The 23,799-nt window shown below is 38.8% G+C and overlaps 1 protein-coding gene across 1 annotated transcript in view; it reads left to right on the forward strand.

Annotated features, from left to right (window-relative positions):
* Positions 1–2,857: 2,857 nt before the first annotated feature.
* Positions 2,858–23,799, forward strand: part of FAM184A (family with sequence similarity 184 member A) — a 74,522-nt gene continuing 53,580 nt past the window's right edge. The window contains exon 1 of the mRNA XM_075414152.1: positions 2,858–3,034. Coding sequence (XP_075270267.1) covers positions 2,867–3,034 — 168 coding nt within the window. The 5' untranslated portion in view covers positions 2,858–2,866. The remainder of the gene's footprint in view (positions 3,035–23,799) is intronic.

A 23,799-nucleotide genomic window follows, 5' to 3' on the forward strand; every position in this document is an offset into this window, starting at 1 on the left:
GTCTTGCACATATGCTGCTATATATGCATAGCAGATACATAAAAATGCAATCTTAAAGCATATATTCACTACCAGTATTTTCAAATCTATAAAAAAATCTTCCCTGTACATATACCAAGGGCACTCCTACACAGTGCCTCTACTCACATGGAGACACTGGATAGATGCAAATTGCGTGCCGCTTACGTAAGCCCATGGTAACAGAGACACCAAAGGTTTCGCTGTGCAGTTTTCACACCAATGATACACATCAAGAGCCTTGCTTCATCCCACTGCTTTTTGCACCCTTCAGCAAACCCTGAGAACTTTGCTTCTGGATGGCCTCAGCCCAAGCCCTGGGAAACCTTTGGACCTACAGATCTTACTACGCTGATGGGACATGAAATCCCACCAAGGTAAAAAAGCACTAAGGTCCTGACTGTTCTGCTGCACAAAGACTCTTTTCAGCAGTAACATTAAAGAAAACAGGCTTTATGCTATACATGCAGACCCGAACAGAAAAGAGGTTCTTAGCAGTCATCATCTGAGCTCTAAAGGCACAAAATGTGTAAAGAGAAGCTTGAAAGCAATTTGTATATGAAAACTACCACTGAAAGACACATGAAATAAAGAATATTTAATCAGTTTTTTGATTTAAAAGCACCTAGACAAACTTAATATTAAGCAACTCAATACAAAAAGGAGACAAAAACTCAACATCTTTGACTGTTCTGTCCTAGCAGACATAAGTCACTCCAATATGATCCAAAATAAGGATTTGCGGCTGATATGAACCACATCAAATGTGTACAATTCTCAGAAGAAACTAAAAAATAAAACAGTGTGGCTTTTTTTCTCGGAAGAAATTTTGATAAATACAAACCATTCTAACTTATCTGAAAGAAAAATCTATCCAAAATATTTTAAATTTGTAGATTCAAATTAAAATGGTGCCACATTCTGTAACTTTTGATATTTCTACAAGCAATAATGCATTAGGCAGCCATACCTTAATACCAGAGACATTATCAGGTACACTAAGGAAAGTGCCCTTTTGCACGAGAATTAAGAAGCTTGCTTAAGGTCACACAATCAGCCAGACACATCCATTAACTGTAACCAAGTCTTCACAATCAGTCTACTGCTTCAATTAGTAGTTTGACCTTCCTAGACAAGAAAAATTACAATCTCCTCTGCCACTGAATTATTCTTTTCATCTGGTAAAACAGAATTAACAGCATGTGTGCTATTCGTGGATGTCATCTATGGACACAGATTTGATACAGATGCTCCTAATATTCTTTCTTCCCCTTGTATTTCATCTGTATGAATCACTGCCTGGGTAGGCAACATCTGGCCTTTGTTGCCAGAATAGGCCACTTCAGAAGTGAAAAAAAAACCCAAAAACCAGCGTCAGAATTTCCTGAACAATGCAAATTCTGAACTTAAGGCAAGACAGCTATGTAAAGACCGGGATTAAATCACTTAGACTCCTTGTTATTCAACATAGTTTATTACATCTTTTGATATAACACACTTTTTCCAGAACTTCTGTAGTTCTTCTGGTCCTTCTTTTTCCCCCAACACCTCTCCAGTGTGTTGGCACATGGGAATTACAAACCCCAGACCCCAATGCAATTATTTCTCATGTGCTCTCACAAACGATCTGTACGACAGTAGCAACATCTTAGTGTACCTTCTGGTCAGTGCTCTACCACAGAATCTCATTTGCCCTGTGACCTCAGGCTTGCACTGGCAGTTTGTGTTGGGTTGGCTATTTATCGTACTGTATTAGCATGAATCTCACTCTAGCAAGTGAGACATTGCTATGCAATATGGATCTCTTCTTGTAATTTACTATTCCACCTATTTCTCTCCTTTGCAAATTCTGAGTAAGGCTCTTCTCGACATCCTTGTCGAGAACAACAGACGTAGCCATGTATTTTTGCAGCTTTCCTCCTTCCTATTTCCGTCTGCCTACAAAGAGTGGAGGCAAAGAAGAGATTTTTAGAGCAGAAAAAAAAAGAAGCAGTAAAAAGATAAACTACTCCACAGGGAGTACCAAGGACTCTTTGAAAGATGCGTGCAGGGGCTGTTAATCAGGAAACCAAAGGTGTCCAGCCCCATTCATACGTACACACTCTGGCAGGGCCAGAGCCTAGCAAAGGGCCCTTCTGGCAGGTACCTCTGCCCGTACCCTCAGCACGGTCGGAGGCCGCCCGGCCGCCGGCCCGCTCACCCCGCGGCCTGCGAGCACCCCGGCGCTCCCTCCCCCCCAAGCCTGCGGGAACGGTGCCGCCCGGCGCTTACCGGGCTCACCGCCTGCCGCGGCGCCGCTCGGCCCTGCCGCCTACTGCCGCGAGGGAGAGGGCGGGGGTACGCGGGACCGGCGACACCCCCCAGGCTGCTCGCTCCCGCGCACCGGGCCGCGGTACCCCCGGCCACCCGCGCCCGCGGCATCCCCAGGCCTCTCCGTGTGGAAAGGCCGGGGGCGGCCCGGCCTCGCACCCACACCCCGCCCGGCCCGGGCCCGGGAGGGGCGGACCAGCCCCCCCCATTCCCCCGGGCCGGCGAGCGCCCTCGGTCACTGGGCGGCGCGCGCGGCCCCAGCCGCTCCGGAGGCGGGGCCGGAGAGTGACGCGGCGCCGCGCGGCGTAACCAGCCCGGCGGCAGCTCCGGGAACCGGGCACGGCCGCTCGCCGCCCTAGGGCCCGGCCCGGCCCCAGCCGGCCCTCCCCGCCCCGACGCCCCCAGGGGCTGAGGCCGCAGCCCGGGAGCAGCCGCCTCGGCAGCGGTTCGCGGCCGGGCCGCCCTCGGCGCGGCTCCCCGGTCGGGCCGGTGCCGGCGGGGCCCGAGCGGCGGCGGCGGCGGGGTCCGGGCTGCGAAGATGGCGACCCCGGGGATGGGCTGGCAGCACAGCTACGGCGGCGGCGGCGGCGGCTCGGCGCCCTGCGCGGGGAAGCCCGGCTCGGGGTCAGCCCCGGCGGGGCCGGGCGCCGAGCACAGCCCGGACCTGCACTTCAAGATGAGCAAGAAGATCGCGCAGCTGACCAAGGTGAGGGGCCGCGGCCGGCGGGCCGGGCTGCCCTGCCAGCCCCGCCGGCAGCCGTGCTCTGGGCCGTGTGGGACGGAGAGAGCCGGGCGGTGTTCGCTTGCCTTTTGCTGAAGGGAAGGGCTGGTGTCTCAGGTGCCTGGCGGTCTCTGAAACGCCTCGGGTGGCGAGGGCGAAGCGGGAGAACATCTCCCGTCTTCTGTTGCCGATTGAGCGGGTTTCACCATGTCATTCCCAGTACAAAAAATACTTTGTGTTTTTGCTAAAGGCTGGAGTCAAGCTACAAGGCGCTTTACCAGCGTGTTGTAAAGGCTGGTAGGCCCCTTGTTTGCGATGTGATTGTAGCTATGATTTACTCGGAATAACTTAAAAGATGCTTTGGTGCTGTAGTCTCCCTTGTATGATGCTCAAGCCGTAGGTGCACAGCGCTGCTGGGGAACGAAAGGCAGATTATCTTTGTTAAAGAGAAAGCAGGAGAATTAATTTCTGCCGAGAATTACATGGCTAAAACATTTAAAGGTAACTTAAAAGCGTTGTAGGAACTGCTAGTATTCTTCGATTGCATGCTAAAATGGATGAAGGTGACATTTCGTTGGAGCTGAGGCTGAAGAGAATGAAGGCTGCTGGCAGACTCGCAGGGGAGACGGATCATATTTATGCATAGTTAATGCACTGTCGACCAATTAAAAATAGTAATTATCGTGGCATACTGTGCACCTTAATGTATTGGAAAACTAATGACTGAGGGGTATATTGTCTCATCTCTGAATTCATAGTCCAATTTCTTTACGTGTTAACATCAGTGGGACTAAAATTGTAGTTTCATAAGGAGGAAAGCAGAATTAAAATAAGCTGAAGAATCTCGTTGGCATACAAATAATGAATTAAAATATTAAAGATATTACTACAGACTTGTGCTTCCTGAAAGGTGCAAAAAGCACCTGGAGGCTGTAAATGTATTTTAGACTTACCTTAAGGCCTAGTGCATATGCAAAACAATAATTTCAAAGAATAATTTTTATTTGTGTGTATGTGTCCTTTGATATATTTCCCTGCCTTTCTCTAGGAAATTACCCAGCAGTTTATAGCTGATTTCAGAAACAGTGTTCCACTTCTGTTACGAAGTCATTTGTGTATACCCATGTGTTCCACATCACTGGGCATGTGCCCTGTGCTGTCTGTTATGTGCCAGATATCTTGAGGAGCATGTGAGTTAAATATGGATTTAAATACGTGATGCTGGAATATTTTGAACTTCTGTGTTGGAAAACATGAAGAGAGTGAAAGTAGATACTGGGGTTTTTTCATGGGTTTTTTTTTTATGATCCATAGTAAAGTTCTTCTAAAATTCTAGAAATTGTGCACATCTGTCTTGCCAAAGAGTTCAGAGTAGTGCCAGATAAGAGCTATGAATTGTCTTCTGCTTGTCTGTTTTAAAACAACTGTAAACTATGTGCTTCTACAAGGAGCTTAACTGTCAGAGAAGAATTAACTTCACTTTGCAGAAGATTTCTGGGAATGAGCTGCTGCAAAGAGAAAATATTAGGATATTTCTGTGAAGGTCTTTTGACCAAATTCTGCTGTTCTTTGTCAAATGCTTACTGACTTAATATGTATAGTTTTCCTTTTCAGTAATCTAGGAACTTCTTATTAAGAATATCACTTCTTAATTGTGCTTCTCAAATTGTTGAATGTCTTATATATAAAACACCTTCCAACTGTTTTCCTCATTTATTTACTTTTTGTCTTCCAGTTCTTCTTTAAGACTGCTTTGAAGATACATTAAGTCTCTCAATGGATTTAGGGCTGAAGTCAGGCACTTTACCAGGTCAAAACAAACCCACCAATATAGCACAGGAAAAGGAAATCTAAATATGCATAGGGCATTGCCAAAGGGATACACATAGTTAAGTTATCCAGACAGCTGCTGTCTTCTAACAAAAGAAATGCGACTCAATAGTTTATTTTTGCCTATCCTTGTACAGTTTGTGTTGCGAGCCGTGAGTAGCAGCAGAAGAAAATGCTTTCCCTGCAGAAGATGCAGGTCACTCATGAAGTGAATGTAAAATTCCAAAATTAGGATCCCTTTGTTATACTTTCACATTACTTAAAGAGAATCTGATGTTCCAGTCAAAACAATACAGGAACACAAGGAAAAAGGTGAAATTTGTTTAATAACCAAATTTAATCAGTAATTCAGAGTGAAGCAAAATAGGATGCAAATCCATTTCACTAAGCACAGCAGCTCTGAAGTCCTTAAGTATATTTTTATTTTTGGGGGGGGACTTGCTTGATTTAACTTTAATGTGGTTAATTCACAGGGGAAGGCAAAAGAAGTCGTTACAAATGCAACTTTAAAAAATAAGATGATACTCCATGTCATGTTTAAAGACTGTGGTAAATTGTAACTGTAGCAATTTTAGGTCTTCCTCTTCAGTATAAGCTCCTTGTTTTTACGCGTTTTGAAAAATTTGTGTAGCAGCTTGGGGATAAAGTAGCATCTGACACAAAGATTAAAGCCAGCAAGAAATAAAGTGCGATTATAAGATTGCATACATGTGTTTATACTGCTGCATGCTGGAGTGCTAATGCAGTGTTGAATTATGCCTGCTGCAGATAAAAATACGCATATATATTTAATTAGTTTGCATAAGACAACTGGAATAGAAAGCAAAAAGCAAGCTGATGCTATGTATCAGTAGGGGAGAGTGGGATTGGTTTTTACAATTGCCGGAAGAGTTCAAGTTCAAGTGTTTGTTTTGGTGGTTTGTTTGGCTTTTTTTTTTTACTTTTTGTGTAGTATCTTGCAGCTTGAGCCTTTGATTGAGAAATCTGTATCCTAAATGTGTCTGCAAAGTCTGTTGTACAAGCTTGCTGACATTGTAAATCTTTGACTTTTATGGAAGAATTGCATGATCCACACTGGGATTATGCAATGAGAGTCTTCAGCATTGATTTGGTTGCACAATATAAGTTGCAGAAATTTTACGTTAACTGGAAGAAGAGTCTGTAAGTGCTATGCAGATGATACGTACCCTACGGTGATTGTTTCTATCTATTTAATAAAAAGAAAAAATGGTACAGAACTCAGATGTTTTCCCTTGGTACAGGTGTAGCACTGGATAGTTCAGTTCTGGAAAGGTTCCAGAAAACTCAGCTAGTTCAAAGACTAAGACAACAGAGTTATCCAAGACACACCATACTTCAGTAAACAAGAAACTAGAATCTGGAACTCCTGAGACCAGAGTTCTGTTCTGAACTCTGCTGTGAGCTTGTTGTGCAAATTTGGGAAACTGCTTTTAAAAAAAATAACACCCCCCTCCAGTTTCTCCTTTGTTTTCCTTTCTGTCTTCTTGCATTAGAGAGAAGTACTTAGAGAATAGATGCTAATGTAGTAGTTAGTCCAGTGAGTTGCTTCGGGGTGTAGATAATAAATTTATTTCAAAGAACAAAGAGCAGATTTGATGCTGTTTAATTCAGATGCTTATGCTTCTTATTGTGTTGACTTTTTTGCTGGGATGGTTAAAGGTCTCCCACAGCTGTCACAGAATACAGTGCTATGGAAGTATGAGCTATAGGGTTTAACTCGCATTAATAACACTTAACAAAAAGTTTCCAGTGAAACTTTGTCAGTTTTTATTTGGTAGTATTCTGCCTCAGGAAACAAAACAACTAAACTTCTTGCAAAAGGTTCATTGTGTATAGGATTATAAGAAAACTTAAAAGAAGAGCCCTTAAAAATAGAGAAGAATCGAGAATCTATAAAACCCTGTAGAGCTGTTTTGATGTTAGCTGTCATCATGTGGTGGTTGATGCCATTTACAGTTTTGTAAAAACTTGGGATTTAGTTTTTCAAGCAACCTTATGTCATCTCTCCGATGTGTGTTAACATTGGCAGCAGGCCAGTGTTTGCTAGCAGTTCTAGGATTTCATGAAAAGAAATGAAACTGAGCCGGGTGTGATTTGACTACGTACTCGCATGGCAAAATCTTGGTGTTCGCGTCTGACTGGTAATGTGGGAATAAATGGTATGTTTTGTTATTACATAAAAATAGTTTTCAGGGACTAGAAGATATGAAAATGTAGTATTAGATATTAAATTCTTTTACATTTCTCTTAAGATATTTAATTTTGGTTTGTGTTAATTATTCTGAAGATAGCTGAAGTAAGTCATGTAAGGAGGGAGAGACTGAAGGTAGGAACTGAGAAAGTGACATACAATGTTTCTGAAGCAAGTATCTTAAGATTTTTAATCATACTAGTATAGTCTCTCCATCTTCCCTTTCTCACTCTGTCCATGTGGTGTTCTGACTGTCCTCATTCTGCAGTAGTTATGGCCTTAGCAAGGGATATTCAAAGAAGTCTTCTGTACCCATGATGGTACAAGGACGAAGATGGGACTGGGTAAAAATGGCCTGTCTTTAATACCATCTGATATAGTTCAGAAAAAGTAAGTAGAGCTTTCAGTCTTTCAAAATCTTCAGACCTTAAATAAAATCAGCAGATATTGTCTTTATCTGAATACTTGCTTGCTGAAGCACTTAGAATTGCTTTAAAGCAGCTGTGGCTTCTAATTTAGACCTGAAGAGGTCTTTCTTACCTTCCATGTTTTGTAGGACATAAAATTAGGGAATTTTGTGTTTTAGTTAATATGCTATTTGTCTCTGAAAGAAGACATTGGGGATCTTATTAAAAAAAAAAAAAAAGTTGACAGTCCTGATATGAAGTCTGGGAACTCTTATTTAATGCTGTTTTTTTTCTGAATCAGGACTAGTTGGAAAAAAGTTAATTACTCTGCTACTTTGAAGACCTCAGGACCTTGTATCCCTCAAATGGTTCTTCCATTCATTATCACTGCACACCTAGAAGGTGAGACTACAGGGGTGCTATGTGGACCTGATATGGAAATATTTTAGAGCTCAGTGTTTCGGTATGTGTGAATTAGGTCAATGTCTTTACAGTCTTTTGTCACAAGACAACAAGAAGAAAGAGAGAAGTGGGACAAGAATGAAATATTTTTAATATAAAAAAAAATTTACTCAAATGAAATTCCTTTCCACACGCACAATCTTAATGGTTGACTACTAACTTGGAGTTCTGACACCACTGACAGCTTACTGTTCGAAAGATATTTTTTGCATGTGTGTGTAATTGGAAGTGTGATGTTGTTGAAAAACTGTCTGATCACACATTCACATAAGTTACTAGTCTAAAATGCCTCTTTAATGAGCTTGTTCATGTATTAGCTTCTCTGAGATTGTTTTGGGGTTTTGGTTTTTTCCTTTTCACATTTTACAAACATCCGAAAGAATAATCAAAATGAAGAGACAAAGAAATTGGAGGAGAGGATGAATAATATGATGTGGTACTTAAGGACATGGTTTAATAGTGGACTTGGCAGTGTTAGGTTTGTAGTTGGACTTAATGATCGTAAGGGTCTTTTCCAACCTAAATGATTCTATGATTCAATAAGTGTCCTCTTGCTGTATGCTTATTCTTATTTATTGCTATTACTAAATAATATAGAATTACAAGGAGCTGGAAAACTGTTAGATGTTGTCACTCTGATATGTACTTCAGCTGCTAAATTTGATACAGCAGTGCATTAAAAATATTTAAAGAAAACCTGAAAGATGAGGATTTTAGTACAAAGTTCAATGTTACCAACACGTTAGAATTTAAAAACTAAAGAAGAAAGAACATGAGGCCCATAAATGAGTTCTAATATGACAACATCCATAAAGTTTAAAATCTGTCAACCTTTAGCTGCTTTTTACATATGGTGATACAAATTCTGTGAAAAAAAATTAAGAAATATTTGAAATTTAGTTTGATTTTTTTGTGGTTTTTTTTTTCCTGCTCCTGTTACAGTTTTCAGATAAGTACTGCATTATGAAAGAAGGCTTTTGCTATTATATTGATTTGGATACAATCAAGAAAGTGCCAGTTCAGAGTTAAAAATATAATACTGAAACGCTTTCCTCCAGGTGCAAAAGTTGTAAACAGGAGAGACTTTTATGTATGTTTGGAAAAGAAAATCAACAGTTGAACTCTGTGTAATTGTACAAGGTATTTATGGATTCATTTCTTTGTACACTTGTAAATTAGCATGGAGATAGCACTTTGAAGTATTTAGTCCTGCAAGAAGTTCTCATTTGTCAAGTTGTCATAAAAATGTATCAGCAGAAGATAGTCTTTTTTGGTATGTGGAATACCGTGAAAGTGCAAAGAAGTTTTTTCAAAATGATGACCCTTACGACTTTTTCTAAAAAAGTCAAATTGGAATTTAATCTTAGTCATAGTGGTTCTGTACTTTCTTCAAATACTGTAAAACTGTGTTCAGTAACAGCATTGTTTATATTTGGATTTTTCCATATTGTCGTGCAACCTATTGGTCACATATACTTTATTTCTTAATGTCTAGAAGTACAACTAGACAAATGCTTCATTTAATACCTGTGTAGAAATGCTATTTGTCGTAAGTCATTGTATTGGTACAGTAACTTCCAGCTTTAAGTAGCTTCTAACCCCTGAAATTCTTTCAATATTTTATTCTTGAAACTCAGGCTCTGGCTTTAATAAAAATAGTAATTTTGTCAGTGATGCTACTGTTTCCCCACCACACTCTCCAAGTCTCCATTGAAAGTTTTACTCTCCTGGTAACTGTCGGGTGAGGGGGGGCATTTCCTTAAATAGTCACGAACTTTTTCTTACTATATTAATGCTTACTGCTAAATAAATCTGGCAAATCTCAACATAACCTTATGAGTTCAGATGTGTATGTCTCTTGGCTGATACAAGTTTGGCAGTAGTACGCCATGCTTCTATGTATTCTTCTGATGACTGATGTCATGCCAATAACCGAAGACATTGCATTCCGAAAATAACCACAAGAAACAAAACCAGTCTAAAGCTATTCACCATCTTGTCCTCCTTAATGCATATTACCTGGTTCTTTTTCCTTGGTCAGGCTTTTTTAACTGAATCTAAAAGGCTGCGAGGAAGAACAACCTTTTGCTGAGGTTGTCACTTGATTAGGTTCAAAATGATAGCCTTTAAAAATAGCTACTGCTAAAAAGTTCATGAAGTCCTTCTTGTTCAAGATGCTACCATTAAATGAAAGATAATCTTTTAGCTATAAGATGTATGAGGTGATTGTAAAAATTACTTGCTTTCTGTTTTCATTTTTATAAGATTTAAGTAATCTTTCCAGCCAGTTTCCTAAAACTTAATTTCTAGAAACCTGAATTCTAATGTGTTTAGAAAACAGGTGTGCTATAAACCAGAGTTTTTTGGTTGCACGATGGTTTTGCTCACAACATGACTGAAAGCTGTAACTTCTAGTAAAGGGTGTCAGACAGTGCCTTCTCAGATCTAGTATTTTGCAGTATGGATGCTGATATGTTTGGATAGGTTGTACTAAAGTGTATTTCAGTATCTCCTATGATTGTCTTTGTCCTTTTAAAATTATGACAAATGAAAATAGTGTTAAATTATTTCTGTAATAAAGATTAGGGAAAAGGACTTGAATATTTTTTTTTATATTTATTTGTTGGTGTAATTTTAAGTATAGGTTTCACACTTTAAAAACTACAGTTTATTTGTAGCTGGTAGTAGTAAGTAAACAAGGATGTGTTTACAGGCTTAAAAAAATTTTGAAACACCTTGAAAATCTAAGTATGTCGGTCTTTCCAATGTGAACCTGTGTTGCCAACATAAGTAATGTATGCTACTTACATTACTTAGTAAAACAAAAAACCAAACCAACATTTCATGTCATGCCACTGAGTGCTAGCACTTGATTTGAAATTTTCAATCCATTATTTTGGTTGGGTTGTTCACTAGCTTTCCATATTGTATCTAACATTATAGCGTTAACTTATAGTTCCATGAAGTTCCTATGTCATTAAAATCAATCAGTCCTTTTTTTTATTTTTTCTTCTTTCTTTTTAAAAGCATATGGCCTTTTACCTTTATACTGAGAGAGAATTTGCAAAAATGTGTCCTAAAACATAGACTGGACTTTGACATGAAGATCAGTTTGTATTCTTTGAGCTGGTCTGGAAACATTCTGTGGCCATTCTGTCTACTCCCATGATTCTTGTCTTGCCTTGCTTTATTTCCATGCTCTGCCTCACACTTTGTCATGTGTACCTTTTCAGTCCACAGTGTGGACCATTGACCATTTGGGCTATTGGGTATATTCCACCTTACCTCCAAATGTCTAATGCTTGAGGTTGTAATTCTTGTCATTTGTGTTTGTGCAGGCAGTGCTATATTAAGTATCGTTGCACCTTCTGTACAAGTGAAGAGCCTGAAGCAAGTTTAGCTTCTGTTGGTTTGTATTATTTTCCATGGCTATGAGTTGATACTCCACAATAAACTATATTCTGAATCCCAGATCTTTTTTTTACATAGCTTATTTGTGTTAGATTTCTTACTCTAATGGCAATTTATTTTTTTTTTTCCCTTATGGGCCTATGCTCCCTGTTCCTGAGGGAAACTAAATTTTCTGCTTTCAGAAAACTACAGTTTGCGAAGTTGGAGACGGAAGTAACATGTCCTCTCGGTGTAAATATAGATGCTTCTGTATGTGCCTATATGAAATTCTGGTAAATGTGGCCCCTTAAAGAAAATCTTATTTAAGTCCTGACAGACATGCCCTGTTTGACTCTAGATTTGCTACTGATTCTGGAGCCTCTTCTGTTCTCATGTATAGAAAAGGGTTTCTTATAGGTTCTTATAGAAAAGGTAAGAATTTGTTTAAGTGTACAGGAAAAAAAAGAAAATTCTCTCATCTGGCAAGTATAAAAATGCAGTAGTTTGAGCGTAGCCTCCGGTTTATTTACAAGAACTGATTTTTATCAAAACATGATATATTTTAGTAAAGTCTGAGGTGGTACGTGCCTCTTTCGAAGACTTGTGAAGCAGAGCCTCGCCTGACGCTTTGCCTGTCGGTTGTGTTGCCGCTGCGGTGGGTTCCTCTCTCGGCCCGTGTCGCTCCCGGGAGGCTGGGGAGGGTGCGCGCCGCCCGCTCTCCGTGGTGCTGGACGCGGGCGTGAGGCCGGTGAGCTCCGGTCGCTCTCCATGGTTCTGAGCGTAGGGCCCCCTCAACGTTTTCACTTCACTGGCACTGATGTCAAAAGCAAGTAAGTTTTACTTGCTGTTACACAGAGTGGTGCGTTTCCCTACTAGCAAGAGCTCGTCAGAGGCCCAACTTAGATAGTTCACCACACTGACTATGCAAAGGACTGGACAATTGCAGTTATTACATTGAACACTATGAAGGTGCAGTGAACTGTTTATCTGAAACTGTGTGCCATGCCATTTGGTAGTGGCTTCCCAAAAGCCTGACACAAAGAAGTGAAAATAAAAATAAGCACTAGTATTTTCCAGGGAGTTCTGTCAGTTAGCAAATTAAGAAGTATTTGAGAATATTTAAATGAGCAGCAACATTTTATTCACCTTGTCAAGACTCTGAAAGAGGGGTTCAAGTTTGATTTCCTAAAATTGACTTAGGGAATATACAGTGCAAAGCTTCATGATTTCTTTCAGGGTTTATATTTGGTTTAATTCTGTTCTTACTTTTCAAGGATTTTTAAAAGTTGGAAACTTTTGTCACAGAATTTATTAAAGATATGTATTCTATTTCTGAATGTTGTCCAAAGTATCTTAATTCAGAAACCCTTATAGTTCTCAAAATAACTTTGTGAAATTACATACTACTTAAAAACAGTGATTTTGATGATTGATCAAAAGCAGTGGTACAGGTCTGTAAGATGACTATTTTTTTCACCCTGTTTCTCCACTTAGGTGTTGCTACTCTTTGTTTTGGAAGTTTTGAACTTAATATCACTCTGCTGAAAGAATATTCATTTGTTTGTATGTGAAACAATTCTTGTAGAGTGAAGATCCTTGCTGTGTTGTTTGTTTCTTTTGCCAAGGGAAAACTACTGTTATCTCCTCAATGCAGCCAGTTGCTTAGCTCTGAGAACTTTCCAGTGTATAATGTTACAGAGTCTAAATACACACAAACAGATGCAATACAGACATACTACCTTAAATTCCACTAGGGATCTCTGTACTTGAAATGCTTAAGTCAAATACACAAATAGTCAAGAAATAAATCTGTAAGGAAATGCAGCTCAAACACTAAAACACAACTTGGAGTAGTCCTCTGGCCTGTCTTGTTTTCCTTGCAGCATTTTAAGGTCTGAACATATAGCAGATGTGTCAACTACATTCTAGATAGGTGATTAGAGGGTAAATGGGATTCTTTCTCACCGGGAGGCAGATTGGGGGATTTGTACATCTGTCACTGAATCTCTTTTTTCTTTCTTAAATTCTTTTTTTATTTTTGTCCCCATCAGTATGCTTCTCAAGATTTAACTGTCTTGGGAAATTGCCTGAAGTTAACTGCACTATAGATTTGTAGTGGTTGTTTCTGATGTAACCAGACCAGTAGAGTCTCATTCCAGAACTGAGAAGGGACTTTGATTTGGTGTTGGTGGCAGGACTGCCACACCTCTCCCAGTAGGAGGGCATTGAGTTGCAGTTGAAAGTATATGCTAAACCAGCCTGTAAACTGGAGGAAATAGTTGATTCAAGTTGTATGCCAAATGAATACCTAAGCTAATTCTGCTCATTAGGGAGCTGTGAAAGGCTTTTTTTTGCAAGTCTGTTTTTATCACAGTGAAATTTCCAATCTCTGTGAAAATGAGCATACTTGAAATAATTTGATTAATCTGACTTTCTAATTCAAGTCACTGATTTATTGCATGACAACTTAGGGGTATAGTGCATAGCTGGTCTTTTCTTATACACTTGTGTTTGCATTTAAATGGTGTGTTACCTGCCATTTGAGAGTCCCAGTAGGCTGTATCAGATGTTGAAAGAGATGAATTTCCTGGCATTTACACTTTCACTCAGTTTATACCTTCCTTATGCTTGCTTTCTGAAGAGAACTACATTGCTTTCAAACAGAAACCATGTAGTACAGTAAATAACTTATTTTTAGATAGTGTTTGCCTAGTCTAAGCTGACTGGGATGGGGGGGAAGCTGAACGTACAGTGCAAGTTTCACTTCTTCTGAAGTTGTATAGGATGCACGGGGGGAGTATGGCTTACAAAGCTTCAGTATTAACAGCTCATTTCTTATCTTGCTTTCTGAAGTATAGTCTGATACTACCAGACACAAATTTTCTGTGTATTGTAGCTGAAGAACATTGTAAGGCAGCTTATATTGCTTTCCTTGCAGATGTTCACAAAGCATTGAAACTAAAGTTTTCTTTTCTTATGTGGCGTGAGAAACTCAGGTGATTGGGTTTCTTTAGCTTGTGTTGGTTCTTGGCTTTTTTGTAATGGAGTAGAAAGTAAGTCTAATTCCTGGTAAGTGCAAGGGGATTTATGTTTATTTAATATTTCAGTAATCAGTCCATTACTACTTTTTGCTTCCTTTTAGAATGTTTATGTTTGGGGCTAGGGGGATATGTTTCTTCTTTATTATGATACACATGTATCACTAATGTTCCATTTCAGTGGCACTTCAATGAATTCATTGGAAACTCTGCGCTGAGTTCTAGTGCATTTTATATCCTGGTTCTGTGAAGACTGCCCAAAATATAAGAGGTATATTAGGAACTTAATGAAAATCCTATGGCAAACTAACAAATGCAAGCAATTTTTTTTATCTGTAAAAGGAGACATTTTTGAAATGTATGTAGATCTGTTGGTATGCACTGAGCTTGTTCATTTTTAATGTTTCTTTAACATAAATAACCTTCAGACTTTCATGGAAGAGATGTTGTTTTGGAAGCTGTATAGTACACAGTCTTTCTAACCCTTAAACTATAGTGAGAAAGCCATGGAAGTTCTCTTTTAAATATAGATTGGAATTGGGGAGAGGGTCTGCTAAAAGCAAAATGGAAAGCTAGGTATAAAATCTGTCCTTTTTTAGTACAACCGTTCTTGACTATGTTACAAGAGGAGGAGTGCATTAATTGCTGGAGATACTTGTGCTTACTGTTTTTTAAGAGTGCTATTATACAAAAAAAAAAAAAAAAACCAACCAAAACAGCAAACAAACCAGAGCATAAATGCAATTTACTAGCTAAATTTGAAATTTAACTTTGAAAAAGTATTTGAAAACTTCAGCAAATTTGTTGTCTACTACTAAATGTTTTAGTCTGCAAAGCAAATTCTTATGTACTGTCTCTTAACAGGTTAAGATGACATTTATAATTCTGTGGAATTAAAACTGGTGTATTGAAGCTGCGTTGTACATTGAATAGTCTTAAAATGTACCTCAGAATAATTTCTCAGTGTGCTATGAATATGTTCTCTGTATATGGCTTACTTGGATCATTCTTAAATTTTCTCTTCGCTAATCATGTATTTTGCAATAAGCCATCAACTTAGCTCAATTTTTAATTTCCTTTTTTGTATAAAAATGGAGATTTTTACAGTAGTAGTCAGAACTAGGCACACTTGCTTCAGAGATGAATATATATATAAACTGACATGTGCATGATAGAGACCTGTACCTACCTCAAGGCCAGAGGCCTTGAGCTAATTATTTAATGTGAAGTTGTACACAAGCGCTTAGTAAATTTTTTTTTTTTACAGGTCTACTTCTATGTGATTTATAAGTGTTCCTTGATTTAAGATTGTCACTATTTTCTCAACTGCTGAATTTTCAAAATATTTTTTTAACATATGCTGGAGAAAGAAGACTTTTGGTTTTCCTTTAATCTTCTTTCTCTATCATATTGGATATCACAGTTTTCTTTTCTTAGGACAGTTTTCATGCCCAAAACTTGAGGTATTGACAAGGAGCTTTATTTGGCTGCCTTGTCAGGTGTGGGAAATTTTTGTTGGAGGTGAAAAATTCTAAGTAGATATCCTGTGTACTTTTGTATAATGAATGGCTGAAACAGTAGGAGTTAATGTCTCCAATTTAATGTAGAATAAAGTAAGTATTGTAAAAGAGGTAAATCTAGCAAATAGTTACAATCTAAGTACTCTTTAAATAAACACATATTCCAGTTGCCGAACAGAAGCAATAATAGAAGCCTCATTACAATTGCATAGGATGGCTCTTTAAGAACATTCACTAGAGTAGCTCTCCAGAAGGGTGAGATCCAACTGGATAACCATAAGAAGAAAATACAGGTGTTGGACTGGTAACTGAATGCTCAGGTTGAGGAGTCCTAGGATTCCCCTTACTGTATTTAATGGGAGGAATGGAAAAGAGATGCTGTAGCACAGAGCAATAAAACTGTATGCTTTTACCAGGACATCAATTTTCTTCTAGATCTCTAATGGAAATACTACAATTTTCCTGCTTAAGTAGTAACACAAAAGTATGTATAATACTTCTTTCTTTTTTTTTTTCTTTCTTTCTAATTGAATGGTTCAGAAAACCTGTGGTAGAAGAAACTGCACAAACTTGAAATATCTTGATAGATAGGCTAGAGACTCATCTTCAGTGCTGTTTGTTTTATACCTGTATGTTTTCTCAAGGTGTATCATAGACAAGTAGACATTAAGGTAGACTGAAAACTGGCTGAACTGCTGGACTTAGTGTTGTGGTCAGCAGCATGCAGCACAGTTGGGTACACCATTAGTGACTGGTCTCCTAGAGGCTGATATTGAGGACAGTACTGTTTAACATCTTTGTTAGTGACCTGGATGATGAGACAGAATGCACACTCAGCAAGTTTGTAGACAATACAAAACTGGGACAAGTTGTTGATTAAACAGATGGGTATGCTGCTATTCACAGCTGAACAGTCTAGAGAAATGCACTGACAGGAACCTCATGCAAAGTCCTGCATCTGGGCTAGAATAACAAATACATGATTGGGATTGACTGGCTGGAAAGCAGCTTTTCAGAAAAGGCCTTGGAATCCTGATGGACGACAAGTTGAACATGAGCCAGCAAAGTGCCTTTGTGGCAAAGGTGGCCAACGGTGTACGGGACTGTGTTAGAAAGAGCATTGCCAGCAACTCCAGGGAGGCAATCCTTCCTCTTTACTTGGCATTGGTGAGACTCACCTCGAGTGCTGGGTCCACTTCTGGGCTCCCCAGTACAAGAGAGACATGGATGTACTGGAGCAGTCTAGCAAAAGACCACTGAGATGATTAAAGCACTGGACCATCTGTCATACTAAGAGAGGCAGAGAGCTGGAACTGTTTAGCCTGGAGAAGAGAAGGCTCAAGGGCATCTTATGTGTGTGTATACCAGATGGTAGGGAGTAAAGAAGTCTACGCGGGCATATTATTAGTGGTGCTTCATGGAAAGACAAGGCAATGGGCACCAGGTAAACTGTAAGAAATTCCATTTAACCATAAGAAAACACTTCTTTTGCTGTGAGGATGGTCAAACACTGTAACAGGTTACCCAGAGAGGTTCAAGTGTTTGCTTCTTTGGAGATATTCAAAACCCACTTGAGCAAGGTCTGTTCTAGCTGACTCTACTTTGAGCAGGGAAATTAGACTAGATGACCTCCAGAGGCACCTTCCACGCTCAACCCTGCTATGGTTCTGTATACGTGTTGTTTCTATAACAGTGTGTCGAATATTGAAGTTGGTGTGAAGGGAGAGAACTAACAGCCAGTATTGTGTAAATACTGAGAGGTAGCTAGGAATTATGTTTTTCATTGTATGATAGATACTTGTAGGTTACTGGAAAGTATCCTAGTGGACCACTGCAAAGTTGTCCTAGATTCATCTCAGGCTGAGCTTTGAGTATAAACTTGGACTGTCAAGTGGTGTGATTTCAACAAAAGCAACTGCGCCACCTTCTTTTGCTTGCATTATGGTTTTGTCCCTATAAACTCAAAAAAAAAAAAAAGGTGGAAACATAGTGATCAATCCTTAGTTTGAACATTACTTCTCTTTAAATCGGGGTCGTTTTTTCTAGAGAAAGGGAAGAGAAATTACTTCAAGGTAGTATGATACTTCTGAGGAAGTGCCTCAAATTCTTCAACAGTTATTAAAAATTCCTTGAATATGCAGATTTCTGGATGGAGTTTCCGTTTTTCGTTGTGGAAAATTGGCATTTACCATTAAACTTCTAGAGAAGATTCGTAGTTAACATCTTCCATAAAGTAAAAAACACTGTAGATAAAAATACTGAATTGGGAGTCTTGCAGTATATGCTTTTCACTAATGTTTCTTTCCTGCATAGCTGCATATTTGTTTGAAAGGCTCCGTGCCTTTCCTTCTGTTAAACAAGCCTGGAAATTAGAGAGACAATTATGAGCAAGAAATGGACTTGTTTTCCAGTGTGCCATTCAAACCACTGGGAGGAATTTTTTTTTGCTATATAGACAAGACTATACCATGCAGCCTCTGACTGGTCTCTTCTGCTGCAAGAAACCACTAGATACTGGAATTGTGTAGAATCTGAAGAAGTTCTTGAGGAAAAAGGAATTGAAATAGATCAAGCATTGAGAGGATAAGACCCACAGGCAGAGAGAGTGTGGAAATGAACTTTCTTTTGATGGGGAAGAGAAACTGGGAAGACCTTTGCTCTGGCTTGTCATACAGTGCTGACGTTTCTTTGGGGAGATGGAACACAAGAAACCTGTTGCTAATGTTTTCATCAGCTCAACACTTGAGGACTCCTCAGTAAGAATGAATATTAATATGTATAAGTGACAATAATGCTGATTATGCCTTGCTTTCAGGTTTATAAACAAATGAAGAGAAGAAATCACCTTTCTTTAGCATCAACTTCATTTACAATTTCTTCCAAAAATACTTGTGATGTTTTCAGGTGATCGCACTCGGAAATATGACTTTGGATATCCTCTAGAGCAGATTTAGAAATGGAGATGCTTCATTTTACTTTACATATCCACAGTTGTTGTTCTGTCTCTACCACCCCTGCTTTCCCTGCTCCCCACTTGCCAAATAAAAGAAAATCCAAATCCCTTTCATTCGAAACAGTTACAATTTTTAATTCTACCTTCAGTTTTATTAATGTACTCAATATTAATGAGTACTTCCACAAAACTATTTGTTCTTAAAAAGCAAGATAACTTGTCTTACATAGTCTTAGTTATTTAAAAACTATGTGGTTTTAGCTAGTCCGTGTATGGAGAAATCCCAAAACAGTCAATGATCAGACAGCTTTTCATGGCAACCATCAAGTGAAAAATGAATGGTTAAAAACATAACACTTGAGATGGTAAAAGTTAATAGGGGTTTAGGTTTGAAAGTGGAACAGAGTAAGACTTCAGAATAAGTTTTTAGTCTTGAATTGTAATGAAAGTCAGCTTGAATAATAAAGCAGGGAAATAGATTTTGAAGGAAACATGACAGTAGTTTTTTAGACTCTGGATTATTTTGAGTCTTGTGACATATTTTTCTATCTAGTACAAATAACTACCTGACTTAACTATTTATTTCTGATTAAAATAATGTTGGTGAAAGTACAGATGTGATTGTATGAAGAATAATTTAGCCAAGTCTTCCCAAAAATATAGGAAATTTGAAACAGCAATTATATTGACATAAATGATACTATGTTAGACATTTTTATAGTGGCCCTTTCAAAAAAAAGATTGATTTTACAGCAAAGCAGAGGAACTTAAGCTTTGCTTTCAGAGAATAAATGGAATCAGCTGATTAATCTTACTCCTTTTATATGATTTTTTTTTCACTCTAAGTTAATCTGTACGTGCGATGGATTTGTTGAAATATTTTTGCAGAAAATTTCAACTTCTATTCATCCTTTACTCTCATCAGTCATCCTTTAGTTATCCTTTAGAGAGGGAGGGAAATTTCTGAACGAGCTGAAGTATGGAAAAAAAAATCCAGCTTAACTGTGTCTTGAATTACCATTAATTTGATGGTACAAAAGACAGTAATTGAAAAAAGGAAAGGAGCAACTTATGGCTAGCAGGTAACTAAAGCAGATGGAAATACTGCATCTGTATTTTTTTTTTTTTTTTTTTGGTAATGTAGTTCTGAAACAATGATGATGACTTAGGATGAATCAAATAATTTTTAAGTCTTAGCGTAGAAGTAGTTTGAGAAGCTTTGTAAAGAACTACTGTATTTCGATAACGTTTGTATAGCAGAGCTCCCCTTATCTATTAAGCAAGTAAGTGGTTTAGGACTTCTTAGCTTGATTTACAGGTATTGGCCAAGTTGAAAAATAAATGCTGATTTCCAAGGAGATATTGTAAAACACTTAAACTACTTTCTACTGGTATTTGCTTCCATTCTGACTTAACTTTTGAAGGTTTTCTGTAACTTTTTTTTTCCTCATTCATAACAGTCTTTCTGCAATGTGTTCTTGGGTTGTATTGAAATCTGTCATCATGAAAATTTTTCTGATGTCATAATCAGATTTAAACTTACATTAAACTCTATTTTAACTTACTCTGCAAGTTGGTTTTACACTTTGGCACTGAAAGCAAATTTATACACAGTTAAAAAATCTAAGTGTCTCTTAATCACATGGGTAATATACTGCTTAAAAATAGCTGTAGTTGAGCACGGTGTAATATCAATGTACGAAATTGGATTGCTGAGCCCTGTAAACTTATGTAACCCCATTAGAGCCAGCAATGCAAGTGTGGAGCAGCTGAGCGTTTCTCTCAGAAACAGCTGTCATGTAGTAGCCAAGCGGGGGATTGCGTGCCAGGTCATACAAAGCCATAGTGGTGATGTCTCCCCTGTAGCTGGGGAAGTAGCCCTGTGTAATTTTGCTTATGGTAGAGGTACACTTTACCTGTATCCAGCTGCTTCTCATCTTTCTGTCAAGGTCTGTAGGTCTGCTTTTTCCTCCTGTAAACACTGTTTTGGTTCAAAACTGTGCAGATAATTCTGGGGTGTTTTACTCCTGACAATTAGATGCATTGAATCTGGCCAGTAGGCTGTCCATCTGCAGCATTCTTTAACGGGCATCTTAGACATCACTTCTAGTCAGCGGCTAATGTTCAACTGAATATTCAACCCATGTCTCATAATCTTATGCTATTCTCTTCAATTAGCTCTTCCCATTTAATCTGTATTTCTTGTTTGTGTGACTTCACATCTGCTTGCTTTGCACCCAAGATTTTGCCTCAACTGAAGATATTCTGAAGGTTGCATTGTATCTGTCTGTCATGCCTTAGCCAGGCCATGATTCTTTTAAAAACCTTTATAAAATGAACTTGTATTTCATCAGTGTTCAAGTTGTTTGTTTGTTTTCTAAGTAACTTTGCTATGAAAATCCTGAAAACCAAATAAGAATAGTTTTCAAGACAGAGGGCCTCGATGTTGTATCTAATGAATGTTGTATCTTATTATTTATTCTCCCTTTTTCTCCTCTTCTGTCTTCTCCTTGTCTTAACAGGAAGAACAACTTCACCTGTTTCCCAAAATGACAATCAAAATTGCATATTGACAAGTAATTTTTCGTCCTTTTTTTCCCTTCCTTCAAAGTGCCTTCCATAATTACTGCCTTGTTTTCTGGAAAGGAAAAGCTAGATCTAAGGGCTCCTTTTTTTAATATTATTTTTAATATTGTATTTTGATAAATATTTGTAAGTTATGTCTGCCCTTATTTCTTCTCTCTTTTTCTCGGAAACCTGGGTACAGTTATCTTCTCTGGCATGTCTTAACTCATCACTGGTACAAATTCCTTTGCTCCATTGTAAATTGTTGGGGTGAGGAAAATCCCCCCACATCGAAGGATAATCATATAAGAAAAAAAAAAATGGAATTTCTACTAACCATAGTAGGATGCCCTCTGTTCTGCAGTGGATCCCACACATCGAAAGACCTTGCTCTACTGAACAAAATGGAGTTTCCCTCAAGTGTCTGTTTCTGTCAACCTCGCATATGCACTAATGTCTCTGTCAGATCCCCTTTTGTCCCCCTAAAGTAGCATTCCACTGGTGAGACTCAGTCTTGGAGACACTCAGCTGCTAGAGCAGAAGGAGCAATATAGCCTGATTGCCCACTCCGCCCACTGTACTTGGTGGAACTGTTTCTCAGTTCACTGGTGATAGCTAAAAGAATTTGGAAGGTAGTGTGGTGGTGTGTCCTGGCCCAGAGACCTGAGGTTTAAACCCCTCTTGACTCCTGGCAGCAGACTGCATAGCTTCTGAACTTGTGAACCTCATCTTCCTGTTGTTGCTCAGCATGTTGGTCTATAACACGCAGCGCAGGTAATGTGCTCATTGTCTGGAATCTTTGCAGAGTGCTCTACAGCTCTTGATTTACCTGCTGTGGCATGCTTTTGATTTCTGTTACCTCGCTGGCTTGTTAATGGTTATTCCTGTTCCTGGATTTGGGCCAAGCATATATTTGCAAGATAGGCCATTGTAACATAAAGCTCCTGATCACGTCCCAGAAAGCCTCTTATTTGTTGTCTGGTACAACCCTAGGAGAAAGGAAAAAGGCAACAGTGAATGACCGAATTGGAGACACTAGTCTTTTTGTCCCTGTGATGAGAAACGGTCTCTATCTGTTCTTCAGGTGAGGACATCTCCTTCCTTGTGATTAGTTGGAATGTGGCATGCCTTTTTCTGATAGTTAAATTTTGAGCTACAGGTCCTATAATCACTTATACTGAGCTGTAAATGCAAGTGGATCTTTTCAACCAGTGGGATTTTCAGGCAAATGCTTTAGAAGAGTTGATATTTCAGTGTGGGTCATACAATCCTTCCTATGTTTTGTTTATTTGTGTAAGTCACGTAGTTAATATGACGTTGAGCTGTACTTGGCAGTTCAGAAAGTAGAAATGGGTTACCAGCACATGAGTTTACAGGTACTTGAGGAGCACGTGTTTAGGACCACGAGGAAAGCATCTTTAGGTGTATGTGCCCCTGTGAAGCTTTATGCCTTATGTATATGGTATTGAGAATCAAGAAACCTGAAAGTACAAAACAAATATTTTTCCCTGTTTAATTGTCAGCTTAGATATTAGTGAGCTATGCACGTCCTCTGACTTATCAAGACTTCTCCTTTATGGAAAATAAAGCTTAAATGTTTAGCAACAAGTGTGAAAGTGAAAGGTGATTGTCATTTATTTTCATTCAAAGGTTGAATGTTAGGTAGAAGTGGAAATCTCTTAATGGAAGAAATGGAATGGAATTCCTAGAAATAAATTACAGTGTACTTCATGGCATCATTCTGTAAATAATTAATCTGAAACACAAGACACTAGAGATTATTACAGCAATAAGCTTTTCAAAGTAAAAATAATTCAGTATTTGTTTTCAGAGTTTCTAAAGGAATAAAATACTAAATTTTACTTAAGCATAAATTGAGCTAATGTGGTGAAGACTGTTGAACAGCTAAAGGATATTTTCATAGTAAATTTTCTGTGGAAATGTTCAAATTATTGGCCTCTGGATTTTATCTCAAAGGAAGACTGGTGTAGTTAGACCAGCTTTTCTGGGGAGATGGTATTGACAGGCAACACTGCTTTTACAGCTGCTTATATTTGTCTCTTCCCTGCTCATCGTGCTGTGCCCCTAATGTACAGGCCCAAGCATTTAGAAGACTTGCAGTGAATCAGATAGCTGAAGAACAAGTACCTGCCTTCTACCTTTTCTATGATGTCTAAGCAATCCTGGCCTAAAGTTCTAGCCTTGTTTCTGTTGTGTTGCCAGCAACACAAAGGACTGGACTGACAAAGGATCTGTATTTGCAGTATTTTCCATAAGAGAGCAAAAGGACTTTCTAGATAAAGGGATTTTTTTTTAATTTTTTTTTACTTAAAAAAAAAAGAGAGAGAGACTTGGGCATACATAGGTTTTGGA

The sequence above is a fragment of the Opisthocomus hoazin genome, chromosome 2 (genome assembly GCF_030867145.1).
Source record: "Opisthocomus hoazin isolate bOpiHoa1 chromosome 2, bOpiHoa1.hap1, whole genome shotgun sequence".
Classification (NCBI taxonomy): Eukaryota; Metazoa; Chordata; class Aves; order Opisthocomiformes; family Opisthocomidae; genus Opisthocomus; species Opisthocomus hoazin.